We start from the raw sequence: 20279 nt of genomic DNA, 5'->3' as shown, positions 1-20279 counted from the left end.
GGCCTAGTCATCTCAACCTTTCTTTCATTATAGCATTAGAAAGCGGGATTGAACCACATTTTTCGTACAACCTACCGTTTGTAAATTTCTCAGCATATATTTATTATTAAAAGTACACCATAACAAACTGCATAACTGTTTGGGGGTTGCCTACCCAATACACCTAGAGATATAGTTACAGAACCATTCAGCTATGCTGCACAAAATGGCTGTCCCAAAATTTTATTGGAAACGTTTGGAAAACTATGGGCTAAAGAGGAAGACTGATTGCCCTCCAATCACTTTTGACTTGAAAAGGGCCCTAGAACTTTTAATTTCCAATCGAGTTAGCTCCTTTAAAAGTTTCAATTGTCTTACTAGCTACGATAGAGCAGCGCTGCTTGTGACATTGCTTATATGCCGTTTTGAATACCTGCATGCATATAGTTTTTCTTAATTGAAACTCCCCGCTAAACATTACATAAAAGTTTCAAATTCATGCCCTTATTGTCATTGGTTACAGTAACCGCAAAAGTAGAATTAAAAGTATACACATAGTGTCTTCTGGCTAATTTAAAATCCGCCACAGCTGGCCCTTAAAAAGTCTAGCTTAATAGTGTAAGCCGCTCTTGAGACATTGCTTTGTCACCGTTTTGACACTCTACATGATCGTAACTCGCATTGATTTAGTTCACCATCCGCCTAAATATTCCTTGAATGCTTCACCTTAATACCTTTAGCTTGTGCAGTAGGATTAGCAGCAGTATGCACATAGCACCTTTGGTTTTCTTTAACATCCTCTTCAACACAATATGAAAGTTTCAACTTAATACCGTCAACCGTTCCTGAAGAATTGCTGATACGTCCTCTTGACAACTTATCTGGGCATAATGTGTTTCGACTAAGTTCAACACAGTCTCACTACTGTCGAAAATTTTTACCTTAATACCCTTAGCTGTAGTAGCAGTGGAAGAAATAATAATATTAGTAATAGGAGCAGAAGTAGTACCATTATGATGCAAATAGTGTCTTTTGGTTAGTTTAACATCCTCCACAACAGTAGCAGCATGTACACGTCGCCTTTTGGTCAGTTGAATCGAAACATCTTTTCATGGTGTACAGTAAGTTTCACCTTGATACGGTAAGGCATTCCAAAAATATTGCTGATGTGTCCTTATGCCTTCTTTTTGACGCCCTTCTCAAAAGACTATATGCATGCAGGTATTCAAAACAGTATACAAACAATATCACAGGCAGCGCTGCTCTATCATAGCTAGTAATACAATTGAAAATTTTAAAGGAGCTAACTCGATTGAAAATTGATAGTTCTAGGGCCCTTTTCAAATCAAAAGTGATTAGAGGGCAAACAGCCTTCCTCTTCAGCCCGTAGTTTTCCAAACACTTCCAATAAAAATTTTGGGACAGCCATTTTCTTCAGCATAGCTGAATGGTACGGTAACTATATCTCTAAGTGTATCGGGTAGGCAACCCCCCAGTTCTACACTTGGTGTAAAACTGGAAAATTCTAATCCAAGAACCTTTCGATATGGAATGGGCTTCAAGTGTAGCCAATGAGAGCATTGTAAAGACACTAGAAAATCCTGTGTATTTTCAGTGTTTTGTGATTATGTATTGTGCATATTCTTTTCTTGTCTACATGATTGTAAGAGAACGTATACAGTTTAAAAAGCTAGCATAATGATGACAACTTTAAGTTTTACATATAAATAACACGTAAGAAAATTAAATTCTTCGGGTATACAAGAGAATAGACGTTACTCTGCAACAATTTGATTATATTATGGTTGCTTATAAAGTCGAAGATACAAGACTCCTAAGAAGATCGTAAAGAAGAAACCGCTAAGGAAACAGCGCATCTATTAAGAAAATCCACGCGTAGTTCAATTTTTTGTCTGGTATAATTATTATTTTGTGAAAAAACATTTTTAACTATGGAATTTACCGAGAGAAATGGTGGTTTCTGGAAATTTTTCTAAATTTTGTGTCGATCTGTTGTTTAAAGTATTAAGCAGTGCGCGGTCGTAGGAAATAAATGTTTGAATGATATTAACTAACAAACAGAAACAAAAATCGAGAAAATTTTCCCTTTCAATTTACTTATTTATTTTAGCCTTTTTTCAAAATAACAACTGAACGTGTTTCGTTTAATAACAGTTTAAAAAGCTCGCATGATGCGGACAATTTTAAGTTTACTCACAAATAACACCTAAGAAAATTAACTTCTTCGGGCATACAAGAGAATAGACGTTAGTCTGCAACATTTTAATTATATTATGATTGCTTATAAAGTATAAGGCTCCTAAAAAGTTCATAAAGAAGAAACAGCTAACGAAACAGCGCATCTATAAAGAAAATACACGTGTGGTTCAATTTTTTGTCTAGTAGAGATTATTATTTTGTGAAAAAATATCTTTAACAGTTTACCAAGAGAAATGGCAGTTTCTGGAAATTTTTCTAAATTTTGTGTCGATCTGCGGTTTGAAGCATTAAGTAATGTGTCGGTCGTAGGAGATAAATGTTTGATTGATATTAACTAATAAACAGAAAAAAAAATCGAGACAATTTTCCCTTTCAATTTGCTTATTTATTTTAGCCTCATTCAAAATAACAATAGCTTGTACAGGGTAATTTACCTATCACCTGTTTCAAAATATTCATTTTATTTGTTTTTATTCGTGCTGATTTTTATTCGTGAAACTTGTTATATGTTGATTTTTGTTCGTGAAACTTGTTGCGGGTTGAATTTTCTCCTCATGAATGTGATTTTTTTTGGAGCATGTTGCGTGCTGATTCTTATTCGTGAAACTTGTTGCATGTTAGTTTTCTCTCCTCGTCAAACTGATTTTGTTCATGGAACTTCTTGCGTGTTGATTTTTCGTTCCCGGTACCTATTACTTGCTGATTTTTTTTTTTGTTCGTGAAACTTCTTGCGTATTAATTTTTCTCATCGTGAAACTTATACATTGATTTTTTCCCACGTAATATATATGGGTTTTGGATAAGGCGGTTTTAATGTTGTAAATTTACTGTAGTTTTTACTATGGGACATGATCTACAACCCTAATAACAGGGAAAAGCCTATGACTTTTTCTTAGTAGAAATAGTAAGAGAAGAACTCAGTATGGCACTATATCCCACACAAGTAAAGTTTCAAAAGATGCCTTTATTATCTAACTTTTTGTTACTATGTGCCGAGGTTTGTTCTTTACTAGATTTCAGCTGTATCCGATGAAAATTTCTTAGTTCCCATTATAATGAACTATGATCGATCCTTTATGTAAGGAAAAGAAAACAGTGCCTTTGATGCAAAACATCGTTCTTGCTACCACTTTTCTTTTTTTCAAAGCAAATGAATTTTCCTTGTTATTCAAGCCAAGGAGCTGTGAGTTTCCTATATAGATACGTCGGACAAAGTTCTAATAGTGCATTTTCTGTTTTGATCTGACATTATTTTTAGGAGTTTTTGGCTAATTTAGTTTTAAACTCTGTCTAGCTTGCTACTTACCCTAAGAAAATTTCTGCATGTTATACAACTATGTTTCATACTTTTTAAAAATGCTCTTTTGATCTTCGTATGCGAGATGATATTTATAACAGTTGCTACTGCAGTACTGAACAAAATTGCAGTTTTTCATAAAAATTGATTCTATTTTAAGATTATTTTTGTTAAATTACGAAAATTTTAAATAAATAAATTTCCTTTAAAATGAGCCATTAATCAAATCTCTACTATATTCCAGTGTCCCGGTAGCCGTGGAGGAAAAGAAAACAGAAGATGCCGTCGATGCAGGATATTGTTGTTCAAGCCACTTATCTTGGTTTTCAAGCCAATGGATTTTTCTCGTTATTAAAGCCAAGAAGCTCGAAGTTTCCTACTTAGGGGGGTTTCGGACAGGGCCATCTTAATAATTTTCTTTTTGTTTACATTAATAGTTTACAATAGTTTACATTGTAATAGTTTACGATCTGACTCTATTTTAGGAGTTATGGTTTATGGTATTTCCTAGAATGCGACATGATCGTCTCACAAGTTGCTAGCTACAGCTATAACTTATTGCAATTTTTCATCGTTTTTACATGATGATACAACACATGCTTATGTATTAAGGATTGTAGCGGTAGTAAGCAGCCTAGTATGAGACAACACAATAATCAGTAACTCCTAAAAAAAAGAGCCAGATCAAAACAAGAAGTAAACTTTTAAAACCACCTTGTCCTAAAACCCTACTTAGGAAACTTACCGTCCCTCGGCTTGAACAACAAGTAAAATCCATTGGCTTGAAAAACAAAAAAAGTAGTTGCAACTATGATATTCTGCATCAAAGACATCTTTTTTCCGTTTTTTCCTCCACAGTTACCGGGGCACTGGAGCATCATAGAGAGCTTTCTAATGACTCATTTTAAAGAAAATTGCTATATCTAATGCCTTTTGCAATAAAAGAACTGTTTTTTAAAATAAAATTAAACTTTATGAAATAGTGGATTTTCGTTGCACTTGATTAACAAATGTTATAAACAGCATCTGGCATAAGAAAATCAAATTAGGATTTTATTTTTAACCACATATAGAATTGTTATAGTCCTTTATAAATGATGCTTATGTAAGTTTAATTGGTATCACAGTTGTTGAGATAGCTCAAATCTAGTAAGCAAAAAAACGAGAAATATAGCAACTAAAATTTCCAAAATAGGAACGACCCAGTAATCAATTATACAGGTCAATATATGATCTATACTTATTATACTTAAGGTCATTTATAAACACTTCAGTGAGCAATCTTCAAATGTTTACATGTTTACATCTGAAAAAGTGGTCTAAAGCTTTTATAAATATTCTAAAACCGTTTTAGGTGCTCTGAAGCGTTTATAAGTGATTTAAAGTGTTTATAAGGGATTTAAAGTACTTATAAGTGAACCTCGGCATTTTTTACAGATCTAAAGCATTTATAAGCGTTCTGAGTTTTTATAAGTGATCGATAGCGTCTATATTTGAGCTTAAGCGCTTATAAAGTTATCTTGAGTATTTATATATGATTTAAAGCGTCAATAAATAATCTAAAGCATTGGTATTTTTCTATCTATAAACTTCTATAAACGCTTTGATTCATATATAAACGAGTAAAGATGGCTCACTAAAGCGTTTATAAGAGATCTTAAGTGTTTGTAAGGGATCTAAAGCCTTTACAAGTGATCCATTGCGTGATCTAGTGACATACGGTATTCAGAGGCATTTACAAAATGGTCTAAAGCATTTGTATGTGATCTAAAGTATTTCTAAGTGTTCTAAGCTTTTATAAGCATTTGAATTACTAAAAGCGTTAATTCATTTCAATAAGGAATCAATACAGCAATAGTAGTATCCGGATTCCAGCGGTAGGTAGCAACCTAGTAAGAGTCTACTAAAAAACGACCATGTCCCATATTAACAAATACAATAGCCTATATTCCAAAACAAGTATCGGATCAACACAAGAATATGTTATTAAAACAACCTTGTCTAAAAAATGCCAAGTGCATGTACAAACGGAATTTGTTGTTCCGTCTGTGGAGAAAAGGGTCACGGGAGCTCTAAAACAGCCCCCTGCCAGAAACCAAAAACAATTGCTCTTTGCAAATCAGACTGCCACCCATGTTACAATACATAGAAAACTTAAAGTCTTTAGTCTTGAACATCTGTAAAGAATTAATCAAACAACGACTAAAATTAAAAAGAGTCTACCGTTGCAAATTACCTGCATGATTGGTGACCTTGTCCACATTTCGGCCATAATACATCCAGCTCCCCACATATCAACTGGTGGTCCATAGTTTCGTTCTCCTAAAAGCAGTTCCGGTGGACGATACCATAATGTAACTACTCGATTTGTATACCTGTTGAGATAAATTAAATACTGAATACTTTCTTTGATTACCCGTGTCGTACTTCCCTACATTCCTTGCCAAAAGATGACCAAGCATTGTCAGAGGGAGCTCTATTCTGTATTGAGATAGCAAGTTAGGACACACTCAAAAAACAGAGAAAACAGAACTTAATTGAATCTTTGACCTTTTTAATATGCCCCTTAATGGAACTGAAATCCTCCAACGCAATTAAAAGCAAAGAGTTAACGAATTGAATTGAAAAGACCCAGAATTAACAAAACAAGTTCCTTTCTTGGGGCTGAACACCAGGCATGACAAGAACGATTAGATAAGAGAGAGTGAATTTGAAACCGCATTAGGGCCAAGATAACAAAATATTGCAAGACAAAAAAAAACAACAACAAAAAACAACAATATTCATTGAATAGGATGAGATTTTTTATTCCTTTTGAGATTCAAGTTTCGAATAACCTAGCGTTTTATAATTCATTTTATGTTTTATGTCAAATCATTTTATATTCTGATTTGAAAGACCAGGCATGGATTTGTATTACTGTGTTTTATTTGTGTTATAATTTTAGATTTAAACAGCCAAACATTTATTCGTTGTATTGTGCCTCCAGTCACAAGTTTTAAGTAGTTACACGTTAAAAGTGTGAAGAAAAGAAAAAACATTTGGACAAGAAGAAAATACAGTACCACCCAGATGAAATTTGGCATCAAGAGGCTTTAAGAAAGCCCCAAAGGCTAGAAAAGTTTTCTTCTTTGACTCTCCACTAAGTCATAAAACGGTTGTGAGATTTTGACGGCGTACGTCAAGTGTGTGAACAGAAGATAGCCAAGAAGCACTAATAACAACACCAACCACTGAAAAAATTTGACTTAAGTGACGTCAACTCACTGTAAAAGAGACTTTTAAAGAGTTGCTCTTCTGTTGACGAAAAACATATAATCAATGTGCCTCTTGGGGTCGTTATAACTGTTCTCCAAAAGATTCAAACTATCTAATCCCTTTTCACCAACATTCCATTCTGTGATTTAGGTTCCAGGTTGTCGGAACAGATGTCCTGAAAATCAGTATGTCTAAAGCTTACTCAACCGAATCTAAGTTATTGATATTTCACTTAAAATCAAAAACAATCAAACATTTGGGTGCAAAGTACCTGAACTAGATGTCTTTATGGTATTTTTGTATTCGTTCTCATTACATATACTTTTACTTATAAGCAGTTTTATAAATAATTCCGTTGATCAGTGACTATTTGTTCTTGGTTCACGTGAAAGAATTGCACTCAACCTCCCCCAGTTCACGACATCTCTGACAGACTTTGCAAGAACTTGGCTTTATTAGTTCAATATACTTAACATTTTCAATCACTATGATTGAGCTGCGATCGTGGATATGCATTTGTTCACAATACTCTAGGGTTGGAGAGGGTTTTATGGCTGCATGATACGCTTAGAAAATCATGGGACAAACTATAAAAAATTTTGAGATTCTGTTTGAGAATAAGTCACCTTTCCCTATAGGCGTCTAGGCTTGGAATACGGTTAAAATTGTGAAGCAGTGTCGGATAGATTCGGTGACAATTTATTAAAACTTTCGACTGCTGTCACGCTAAGTAAAAGAATTTGTTCTACAAGGGTCTCTAACCCTCCTACTTCGTGGAATACGACTGCTAAACGTTTCCCCCCGACGGTAGCGTCATCCCCTAAGAACTCACAACCAAGGAGAATTTTTGAAAGGTATCAAGGGTACTTCTCAAATACTTTAGAGAAGCTTTATACAAACGCTGAACACAATAATTAAGTATCGGATCTCAGTATTGCCTCCAATATTGTTTTTTTTACCAATATTAAAATGATATTTGTATACGAAACAGACCTACGTTCTTTAGCAGATGAGTTTTTTCTGATTGTACAATACAACATGCCATATTTTTCACGCTGTGCCACTTACCTTCTGCTGTACTGGCCAATAGTGCTTGTGGAGAAATAAGATTCCCCAAGGAATATGTGATCCTTGCTATCCATACGAGCTTCATGAAGAGTACCAGGATTCCAAAAATAAATTCTACGGTGAGATTTACCACCCAAAATATGGGTCAATGATTCAAGCCAGTGACCTCGAGGCTCAAGTGCCTTTTTGGACGATCAAATGCAAAGATGATAGCTTCCTTTTTCCATAAGACGATTTCATCTCGTCCTCTTTCACCTCATAGTTATTCGCAGTATGAAACAACGCTTAATTAATACAGCTCCAGAGATTAACATGCCGATTTAATTACCCCTAGACTACCATTTACTTGAACTGAAACACGGAACATCGCTTGTTCTAGTAATTGAGGCCATAATATTGAACCACAAACCTTGAATTCATCTCGTTAACGGTAAGGTAGAAGAAAGAATACGGAATCAGGTAAGAAATGGAAGAGACTTTCCAATGAAAACGGGTAGGTGAGTTTTGTAAACATAAATTTCTTGTTTCTCCGTTGAAGTTAATGAAAATTCTGACAATCGGAGCGACGTTTAAATTAGACTAATTGATAATCTTCCAATATTATATAGCACTATAGCACACACTGTTTCCTTTCTTACCTTTAGTCAAGATTGCATAACTCACCCAGATTAAATAAACCATTCTTTGACTACTAAAGACATCTACATTTGCCATATGCACCTCCTCGTGACATTTCTTTAAAGACAAATCAAGATTGCTTTAACCCATAGAGGACCAATAGAGGGACAAGTGCTTTTACTTTGCTTAAGAGAAAAACTTCCTTGAACCCTTATCGGCAAGTTTAACATTAAAGGGTTATAAGTGCAGCACGCTACAGAACTGCATTAACCATGTTACAGTCACATATCTAGACAAAAATTACCTATTAGGTTGGGAGGTCTTTGTAACACTAAATGCTCTTGCCAAGCCAAAATCTGCAAGTTTCAAAACTCCATTTTTGGTGATCAGAACATTGGCTGCCTTCATGTCTCGATGCAATATCTATAAATACAATAATTTGTTTATATGAAGGGGTTACTGTATAATACTGTTATATTGATTGACGCACGGCGCAAACTTTTTCTGATCGTGAAAACCTTTGTTTAAACAGCCTACCTTAAAATACGACATTATCAGGCTAAGTAATTGAGCCAGAATGAACCACTAGTGAGGGTTACAACAACCAGAGGTTATTCACCAAAACCAAGTATCTTTTAATGCTCCAGCGCTTTTTGAAAACTGCAAAATTAGTCCATTTTCCTCTAAGTGGTGGGCAACTTGGCCACATGCGCCTGATCTATTTGGAACTAGGAGAAGTAAAAGCCTAACTTGAAAGATTTTTTTAGCTGATAAGAACCTTTTTTGTGTTGGTTTAATATTGGAGTCTCTTATGACTAAGAACTAATTAATTTGTGGGAGTAAAATGTAAACACTGCCCATTTAATACCGCTTTCCTCCTTATAATTCCGTGTGTCAGGACAGCTCTAGAGAATACGCACTATTCTAACGCAGCCCAAATGCCTGAAAAGGCTATATACTTATCATTTATATCTTTCAAGAAAAAGAAAAAAAATTCAGATTTTATTTAATGTTAGATGACTTTTCCAGAGCCTTTTTTTTGGTAAAAGAACAATAATCTGTGCTGACATAATGATTTGCAGTACAAAACAAATCTTGATTAATACGGAGCCAAAGGTCCACGTACCGAGTTGAACATCTCTCGACCACCTTTTGTCTCAAGTCAAACAGAAAATGCCACTCGTCGCTCCATTATTTGAGGCCATAGTAAATGTGAGGTAACATGTCATAAAAAACTTAAATCATTATAATCCTACACTGCTTGCTATATGTGTTACCCGGAAAGTGCCAGAAACCGGGGTGACTTGGTTTTCCACCTCCAAACGACTATTAATCACCTGAGAAGTATATACAGTAGCCCTGCTTTTATTATAGGAGGAGACTTTAACCAAACCAAGAAGAGTTGGTTATCATCTTGTTTGTCTTTAAAACAAGTAGTACACATACCCACCTTCTCTTTGGGGGGCATATTGGACCTTATACTCACAAAGTGTGATGATTTTCACTCCCCTCACTTTTCTCTTGGTCCCGTTGGCATGTCAGACCACAACGCAATTCTTTGGAAAGCAAGAGAGTCTTTACCAAAGCCCAAACTATCCCGTGTCACTGTTCGTCCTTGTACGGAGTCGGCCATCTGTGAATACGGTCGATGGATTGGCACATATGACTTCCCCGAAGTGTACAATACCGGGCTCTTGGAAACTAAGGTATCCGATTTCAATGCTAAGTTATACAGTCAATACCTAAAGATCTTTACAACAAAATCATTTGTTGTTAGTGAATACGACAAACCATTGATATCTCCAGCTATTAAATCACTAATAAAAGAGAGGTCTCGCCTCTACTCCCGTGGTGATATTATCAACGGCAAGAAATTGCAAAATCAAATAGTCTCTTTGGTAAAGAAAGCCAAAGCTCGCTATGGTCGTGAAACCATGCCCTCCCAATTACTTACTTCAGACCCCAAAAAGTGGCACAACGCTGTGAAAAAAGTGGCTGGCCAAGCTTTTGACAGCAGTGTAAAGATCAGCAATGATGGTGGGTCCTTAATCAGTGCGGAAGAAGTGAGTGAATTCTTCACCGAGATCTGCACTATCTATCCAACTATTACGGCTCATGAAAAGTCCACCATACTTGAAAAATGCGAGCCTGAGAACAACATAATAGTCAGTGAGTTTGACGTTTACACGGAATTACGGAAGGTCAAACCGAATACATCTTCATACCCTGGTGAATTACCTGCCAAACTGCTACGTGAATACGCAGCCTTCATAGCATTACCACTGTCCAGCATCATTAACGAGTGTTTTGCTTCTGGCTATTTCCCGTCACAGTGGAAAAGGGTCTATATTAGAATTATTCCAAAAAAGCGCGCCCCTAGTGCATGCGACGATCTTCGCCCGATCTCACTTACACCTTGTTTGGCGAAAGTAACTGAGGCCTTTATACTCAAGTTTCTTCTGAAACTAATTCATTGGCGTATTGATAAATTCCAGTTCAGTGGACTCCCCAAGTGTAGTACTACAATCTACCTAGTACGGATGTTTGACTGTGTCCTCCAATGGCTTGAAAAAGGTAGCTGTTTCGTCGACATTTGCACAGTGGATTTCCGAAAGGCGTTTGACCTAATCCGCCACCTGACTGCGGGCATGAATCTCCAGGAAATGGGGGCCAAACAACGCTCCCTTGGCCTTGTACTTGACTTCTTAACTGGCCGAAAACAAAAAGTCTTTGCACTCCACGAAAACGATTCGGATTCATCATGGTCAGATACTTCTTGCGGGGCCCCACAAGGCATGAAATTAGCTGGAATAATTTTCCTGGCTGTAATTAATTCCCTACTTAATCATCACGACGACCGTTACAAGTTTGTAGATGATCTGTCCATAGTGCTCGCTTACCTGGTCGAAAACACTATCATAACAAAGCATTTTCAGACCAGTTATTTGATCAGCTAAAGATCGAATGCTCGTCATGATCTTACCATTAACGTAGCCAAGTCGAAGATAATTCGTTTCAACCCTCTGAAGCGGAATATAGATATGCCTCTAGCCCCTTTCCCGATTGTGAACGAAATAAAAATCTTAGGAGTAACTTTCACTAGTGACTGTAGTTTCAGTGCCCATATTAATTTAACCGTCCACAAGGCTAATGCAAGCCTTCAGACACTTACCAAAATGAGGCGTTTTGGGTGTGATACTGAAAGTCTTCTCCATGCCTACATGTGTTATGTTCGCCCGTTGCTCGAGTACGCGTGCCCGGTGTGGGGTCCATCTGCTTTCCGCACAGCGTACCTATTACGCGACATAGAGTGCGTCCAGAAAAGAGCAACAAGGATTATACTCCGAAACCGTGACATACCCTATGACCAAGCCCTCGCTAAATTAAATTTATCTCCACTTAAAGTCCGGCTTGAACACCTTATTCAGTAATTTGGAAGATCCGTCTTAGCCAATAAGAGCCACCGATCAATACTACCCGAACCAGCCCCTCCCAATAGCCGAACTCGGTTACAAAATAAACTTGTACCCCCTAAAGTACGAACTAATCGTTACGCCAACTCATTTGTGCCTTTCTTCACATCAATTTTTAATGCTCAGTCGTAGTGTGTGATTTTTGTTTAGATTCTCTCTCTCTCTCTCTCTCTCTCTCTCTCTCTCTCTCTCTCTCTCTCTCTCTCTCTCTCTCTCTCTCTCTCTCTCTCTCTCTCTCTCTCTCTCTCTCTCTCTCTCTCTCTCTCTCTCTCTCTCTCTCTCTCTCTCTCTCTCTCTCTCTCTCTCTCTCTCTCTCTCTCTCTCTCTCTCTCTCCTTTGCAGCAAATAGAAACAGTTACGTAATACAAGGGGGCAAGGAGGAATGGGGCCCGGACGTCATTACCTTGGGGCACTAAATTCTGTGAACCAATAAACTAAAACATATATACAACAAATCAATTTTTTTGTCACAAACCATTCCCCTTGTGTTGATAGTCCATCGCAACTCTATGAATTTTCGATAGAACTAGAATTTCCGCTGAAACTTGGTGGCTCTAGTAAAAGTGTAGCATAAAATAATGTTTTCATCTTTTTGTGAAGCTTCGTTCAAGATAATTGCAAAGTTACAAATATATCACTTTAAAACGTCGCTAGCAAGGATGTGTTTGGATAACAGCATGGGACGGTGTTCAAGTATGACCATCTCACTCCCCGATATAGTAATACTTTTTAATGCTTCTAAGGCGTGGAATTTCAACAAGTGGGCAACAATAATTAATACACATCTATTTATTTTTGGAAGCCAGAAATGATAAACATGTGTTTAACAGTTCAAGTCTTCCTAAATGATAATACAATGTCAGACAAAGGTTGATAAATTGTCTGGCGAGTTTTTTTAATGAAGAAATACATTCACTTGTCAGAGTTCAATGACTTCAGTCATCGGTGAACTGAAAGTTCTTGAATTGTCTTCAATAGCTGCCTGGCTTATCTAATGAGATTAAAATTATAGAAAGGTTTTGCCTTTGCGGTGTATCCTCTCAAAATGACACGTCCATCGTTTGGCCTGTTTGCGTCGAGTTCTATCAAGTTCGATTTAGATTTTGATAGACGCGTAAAGACCATAAAGTTTTAGCAACTTCAACATACAAACAAACCAATGCACGACCGATTTCGCATCGTGTAAAAGTGGTACTAAAATAGCACGCACATAATCTAAATCATATGGAAGTCACAAAAGTTTTCCGTAGCGAAGTTAATTAGGCTACAAGACTTGCCGTGGGAGAAATAAATCAGTCTTGAAAATTTGCAGACAAACTGCAAAATTTTCAAGAAATTTTAAGATCAGATAATATAAAATTAATTCAGTTATTTATACAAAACTAGTACCAAAAGAATGAGTTGTCGCGACAGTAAAAAATGCAATAGAGAAAAGAAAGAATCTGGTAAACTTGTAAAAATTAGTCGAAAATACAAGTATGGACGTTTTATTTCAAATCAAGACTTTGAAACTTCCTCTAAATTCTACAGGAGGAGCTTCTTACAGGCTGAGATGCACCAATGTATAAAGGAAAACTATTTGACATTTTAAGTGATGAAAATAATGAAACAATGCCACTTCGTAGTTTGCAAATTTTGTTGTATATCCTTATGCATCAAACGGACTACGAGAGCAGTCTCAAAATCAATAGGTAAAAAAAAAAAAAACTAAAAATTCTGGAGCATAAGAACTATTTACATGATATTACACATTCTTTGATTTATGTTACCTCGCACCCTTAATTTACTTTCTGAATTTACTTTCAGAGTGGCTATAGCGCAAAATAAATAAATTTTCCCAAGTCTGCAAACATGAAAATACGCTTTAGAAAAAAAATGAAGTAAAAACACACTTGGTAGTTGAATGAATATTAAGCACGCTTTACCAGCTTTAAATGCACCCGCAAAAAAAGAACGGTTTTACTTTTGTCAAGGTAGCAAAATAATGAACTACCAACCAAATCCGCATATTTTATTAATTATTCTTAGCTTTAAATTCCTGCAAGGATTCCTGAATAACTCAGCAATTTCGAGCAAGATTACGGCATCAAAACCATGTCGATCAAACACCGTTTTCGTAAATTAATGTAGTTTCAAAGATTTAGCAACAAGCCTTATATAAACAAGGTGTTTTAGGATTTTCTTTGATTTTTCAATTACAACTAAACACGTTAGAGATCGTTAGAGATTTTTTAGCCCTAGAAAGGCCAGGAAAGATCAAAAAAAAATCTTTAAAATAATCACACTCTTAATTTTTCTTTAATATCTTAGTTATAATAACTTGTTTGTTACCCACTAAATTACAAGATAAGAGTGCCAAGACAATCAAAGAATTAGCCACGATTCTTATTATTCGATTATAAAAGAAGAAAAGGATTGAAGATACTCTGATAAAACTGCAACAAAAATTTGAAGTCAATTCTAGCCTAAGACTCAAAGCACACTTACCTTGTTACTATGAATAAAATAGAGTCCATTTAATAGTTGTTGCATAACCTTTTTGATTTCACCTAACTGGAATTTCACGTTAGCGTTAGAAAGTAGACCAGCAAGGTCGTGCTCACAAAAATCAAAAACTAGATAAAAAGTTGATTTGAAACCATTGACAGCAGCAGCTAAAAGAAGAAATATATTTAGATATTTATATACATGTGTCACTACACTATGATGTCAAATGGCTCTACCATTTGGGAAGAGATTAACAGAAACAAGATTCAATGAAAAAAAATATTTGTCATACTTACTTCATAATCCTTTTTATTGTTTCATTTAAATGACATTGCTGTAATAGCTCGGTTATTGAATAGGGAAACATTGGAAATTCTTTGCAAATAAATACAAAAGATTTAAATGTGTTTCAGACTACCCATGACTCCAAGAATAAAATAAGAATCCAATAAATAGTAGTTTTACAAACTTTTTTCATTCGTCCAACTGGAAATTCAAAGTCTCATTGGAGAGTATACCTTCTTCAGCAGAAAGATGCTTCTTTCTGCTTCAGCAGAAAGATGACAAGCAAGTAAATACAATCAGAGATATGATGCTAAACCATCCTGTCAAATTTAATTGCTTTACGACTTAAACAGAAACAATTGAGCATATTAAAGCAGCTTTCATGTTAGTGTCGTGATTGATCTCAGTTCAGTAATTGGCAGTCACCCAGCTTGAATACAATTCTATAGCATAATCAAAACATTAATTTTTTATCTTGTTTTGCCACAGTATAAAGCTAGATGGGCAGTATCTGCTTAGCCACTTCAAATAATAATGCCTAATGTAAAGGGGAGGGCTGAGATGGATAGGGATATTAATTACCGAGGCTTGTGCAAATCTGCCCCACCCCAAGATAACACAACGAAAACACAGTAAAGACTAAGTAGATTCAGGCCATTTCGTAGACATGGCCAGAGAACAAGTCAAAATTTAGCACTGGGCACAGTAATAGCCTTCTTAATGCTGACGATTATTTTCTGGAAAAACATCACCCCAAGTTGGAACAATGTATGACAGCCTTTGATAATATTAACTCTTTCAACATAATCACAGAAAATAGGAAAGTGAAAAGAATTCAATCTTTGGCGCTTTAAGTTCGTTTTTAGATATCGCACAGACAGTGTAGGTTTACTACCGTAAATCACACTTGTTCACAGCGATACGGGCAAATCCAGTGTACACCAGTTAGTGATTACAGGGCCGCAATCCATCTGCAGTGTCCCATTGTGTGAGCCATGGTTTAGTCGCCCAGTCCTTGTCGAGATTAGATTTGAAGCTGTCGATGGTTGTTGATCCCACTGTCGTCTCGCTTAGACCATTCCAGAGACTTATAATGCGGTTGTAGGAGAAGTGGTTTCTTTTTCGGCCACGGCACGCTTGCGGAAGAGCTACAATGAATGGCCTCTGCTACATAAACGACCGGGCAGGCTCGAACATGTCTTTTTCCTCAGACTGGAGCAGCTTGTAGGTCATTAGTATGTCACCTCTTCATTGACGGTATGTTAGAGTTGGTAGCTTAAGGCTCTGCAGTCGGCATGTATACTCTTTATATTTGAAGTCCTGTACACATTTTATCGCCCGTCTTTGGACATATTCGAGAGCCGTCTGATCTGTTTTATTAATTGGCACGGCGACGCACTTCCAAAACTCCGATCTCGGTCTCACCAAGCTCTTATAGAGTTTAGTAACTATAGCTGGCTAACTACTGGTGATTGTGCACTTGATGATATCAAGAGTTTGGTTAGCCCCTGCCAATGCAGCTTGGGTGTGGCAGTTGAATTTCAGGTCTTCATCTACAACATCCTGCAAATCTCTTTCTGAGGTGCTCTCGGAAATCGGTTGTATCACACAAGCATTTGATGACATTGAGTACTGCCATTGTATTGCGAGTGGTAGAAGTACAGGTACATGATGCAACATCAATGTTAGGCCAAAAATAAGTTTTTGGTCATTATTATTGATTCGTCAAAAATGAATTAATACGCAAAGAGAGGCGGAGCCAAGAAAAACTAAACTAATGTCACATAGTAACTCAAAACTTATGGCGTCGTCCCCAAAATGAAGAGTATCTGACATTTTCACAATTTTGCAAGAGCAATAAAATCAAGTTTGTGAAGCTTTTCATGGAATTTTTTTTTTTTATTATTCAGACGAGAAGAATCTTTGTCAAATTAGAGCACATATCCGAATAATATGGCTCCCATTTAGTAAATTCTACACCAAATTATATCAGATATTCTTGATGATATAGGTATACCTCTAGGTGCACCCAGTGAAGCACTAGATGATTCCTTTTAGCATAATCGCTCATTTTTGAACAAAAAACAACAAGAGATACCCTCTGGTTTGGGCAAAACGATATGCTTACCTTTAGTTCTGCATATTTCAATCAAATTGACTACATTTTCGTGATTGAGCAGTTGTAAGATTCGTATCTCTCTAAGTGCTGTTATTGGAAACTGAAAGGAAAAATGAGAAACGTTAACCATATGACGCTAAACTAATGGAATTTTCTCCATTTTCCTCTCTAAAAAGGAGAAAAAACCTTTGAAAATCAATTACATTTGTGTCTGTTGACTGTGAAAAGAACAAAAATAGATAAGTTTAATGTGGCATTAAAATGTACAATTAAATAAGAGTGATTGCTAATAAACTGTGCTTATAGGTGTGGATAGTTAACTTTAACATATTATAGTTTATAGTTTATCCTAGCCTAGGTATCCTAGCCTAGTCCAGCCTCTTTAGTCGGTTTTTCTGTCTTTGAACGACCGAGTAAACAGCGGATAGAATCTTCTGGTTACCAGAACCGAACACAAATGTCGATCTGCTGTTAACCTGAATAGTTTAAATCTAAATTCCATTAACCGAGATCTAAATAAAATGCAAAAAGTAAAACAGCTTCTTGACTTGAATATGGTTTCGAACTAAAAACGCTGAACCTTCAATTCGGTATAAATTTTCACTTGACCTATTTAAGACCCTTGTTAATGGAAATAACATCTGCAACAAGTATATTACAGTCAAAGTTGCTTGTTACTAAATGCTCTGTTTCGTGATCGAGTCGACGCAAAATCGCCGTCTCGGTATAGAATAGAATATATTTTATCTACTACAATAGTTGGAGCTAACATGAGCATGTCATGACACAACAAAAAAAAAAAAAAACAAGGAAAAAAATAATAAAAATAGCAACACAGAAAACTATAGCAGCAAGTGCTGCTTCAAGGTCAGTAAATTAAAATGAGTTAATAAAAAAGTTAATATAAAATTGATATAAGGCAAATATCAACTTGCACAGTTAAAATAGTGATCGCTTATACAGATTATATCAGAATATAAAACATATAAATGGTTGGTATATTCAAAAACACTCACAGGCAAATACCTGAAATAAACAGCATCAAACATTAAATAATTGTTAAGGTGATATTGTTAAAATACCGAGTAAAATAAGGGACAAATGATTTACAATATATCTCGGTACTAGAGGCTGGGTAAGCCATTAACTGTGGACAATTATTTTTTATTTGTTGGAGTCTAGTGACTAGTCCTTCAGTCCTTCAGGAGGACTCTCAAGGTCGGGTAGTAGACCACGATGAGCTAGGGAATTTAAATAACTTAGTCCAAATCGATATGTCAATTCATACCTATCAAGTGAATTCAAGCCGAGTTGTTTTATTGCTCATCATGTTCTTGAGTAGTTATGTCCAAGTATATTTTTTACATTTTTTTCGTATTATCTCAAGTCTATCTGATTGATCTTTCTTCAGACCCGGATGCCAAGAAGGACATGCATACTCAGCAGAAGGTCTAATGTAGCTACAGTATACAGACTTTAAAACCTCAATTGGCATACCAAGTCTCTTCAGGTTGGAAAATCAATGTAAAAGCGAGGCAGCTTTTTAGTCAGATAGTCAACGTGCGAGTTCCATCTTAAATCTTCATCCAAAAGTACTCTAATCATTTTAATAGTTTTCTTTGTCAGAAGTAGGGAAAAAGAAAAGAGTGGTTGTCAGCCTCTAGGAAGGAAAAAGTCAATTAAGAGCTCTTAGTTTCGCTGACCGTCAGTTCTACCTCTCCTAATTCAGCTTTTGGATCATTAAAAATTTTCGTCAAGTAAGACTGTTCAGAAGTCGGAGGGCTTAGTTGCAATGATAAGATAGTTGAATCACCAGCAAATTTTATATGCTCATGAACTGTTGCTAAAATACGATTAAAAACAATTAGAAAATAAAATGGACCTAATTCAGTCCCTTGTGGCGAACCGTAAAAAAAAAACTAAAAATCCAGATGGCTCAAGATCAGGGAGTTGGACACACTGAGATCTTTTAAGCAGAAAACTAGCAAGTATATGTACAAAAAATGGACGATCACCCACAACCTTGGCTTTTTCCACTACTACATTATGGTCGAGAGTATCAAAAGCCTTAACTATATCAGCAAATAATGTCTCAAAATAGGCCCCATTTTTTTCTATATGTTTAAGGATGTTATCCAACAATGCAACCAAATAATGAACAGTACTATGCCCGGGTCTAAATCCAAATTGTTGGGAATCTTTATTATATTTTATATCCTCAGATAAACAATCAAAAATAGAACTTTCAAACGCTTTTGAAAGAGCCAGTGTTTTTAAAATCAACCTCATATCAGTAATGTCCTTAGGGGCTTGACATTTGGGGATTGGGGCATCATACGTCTTTTAAAAATACTGGGGAAAACGCCGCCAATAAAACAGCGGTTAAAAATTGCCGTTAAAGAAGTAGATAAGAGATTAGAACATTCAATAATCAATTTAATCGGTATCTCACTTGGGTGTAAAATTCGCTGGCAATGTTGCGTTGGTATGCAAAAATCTCACTGACATCAAAACTACCCTGGAGACGCTAGCAACTGCTGCAGAAAAACTTGGTTTAAATGTAAAATGGACCAAGACTAAAATATTGCCTGTGGGCAAGACACCATGCGGCCCCCTGACAACTATAGAAGTATGTAGCCAAGATGTTGAGATAGAAAAGCAGTTCACCTACCTTGGTTCAATCGTCTGCTCAAAGGGAAATCTAGATGCAGAGATATCAGCAAGGGTGGTAAAGACGAAGGCCTTATCAGTAACCTGCTGAGAACAACATTCCACAAACCCCGGATAAGCCGTCTCACGAAAACTCGTATCTACTCTGCCTCGGTAGTAAGTGTTATGTTGGACTCGTAAGAGACTTGGCCTTTGACTCAGTCGCTGACGATGAAGGTAAATGCTGTCCAGACAAAACACCTCCGCAAAATCGAACACGTTAGGTGGCTCGATAGGGTACGGAACACGGATATCCTCCAGTCATTTAAATTACAATTCCTGTCCGAAAAGCTTGAGTCCCACTCGCTCTGTTGGTACGATCACTTACTTCGCCGACCCACTGAAACACCTGTCCAACTTATATTCGACGTCGATCGAACTGGAAACGGCTGGAAACACCCCAGAGGTAGACCACGTATGAGATGGGCAGATAAAATCCGCGATCGACTCACAGTGGGGCATTAACCCCAACGGAGCTCCTATTCTCGCCCAAAACAGGCCACTCTGGAGACGACTAACGGCGCTGAAATCGGGTTTCCTCTACGCTGGCGTCGCTGCCGAGCAAGAGCTTTAAGACAAGTAAGTCAAGGTCACTGGGGTAACTAGATTTACGAGGATCAAGTGCCTTCAACTTCTTAACAACTGAACTAATCTCTAGGAAAGGGATATTTGAAACTGAGTCCTTAGATGGTAATATTGTTAGTCGCGGATGAATTTTACAAACTGATGCATAAAATTCATTAATCTCATTAGGTATTAGGGATTT

General features: G+C 36.5%; 1 protein-coding gene across 3 annotated transcripts in view; it reads right to left on the bottom strand.

The window, feature by feature from the left end:
* The window catches only part of LOC136031155 (cyclin-dependent kinase 9-like), a 39357-nt gene that overhangs the window by 1293 nt on the left and 17785 nt on the right, over positions 1-20279 (bottom strand). For all 3 annotated transcript variants that reach the window (XM_065710485.1, XM_065710486.1, XM_065710487.1), the window contains exons 4-7: positions 16814-16904; positions 14401-14567; positions 8745-8863; positions 5733-5871 (exon numbers count right to left, since the gene is read on the bottom strand). In XM_065710485.1, the coding sequence (XP_065566557.1) occupies positions 5733-5871; positions 8745-8863; positions 14401-14567; positions 16814-16904 (516 nt within the window). The remainder of the gene's footprint in view (positions 1-5732; positions 5872-8744; positions 8864-14400; positions 14568-16813; positions 16905-20279) is intronic.

This window comes from Artemia franciscana, chromosome 9 (genome assembly GCF_032884065.1).
Source record: "Artemia franciscana chromosome 9, ASM3288406v1, whole genome shotgun sequence".
Classification (NCBI taxonomy): domain Eukaryota; kingdom Metazoa; phylum Arthropoda; class Branchiopoda; order Anostraca; family Artemiidae; genus Artemia; species Artemia franciscana.
This window is presented reverse-complemented; position numbering and strand designations above follow the sequence as displayed.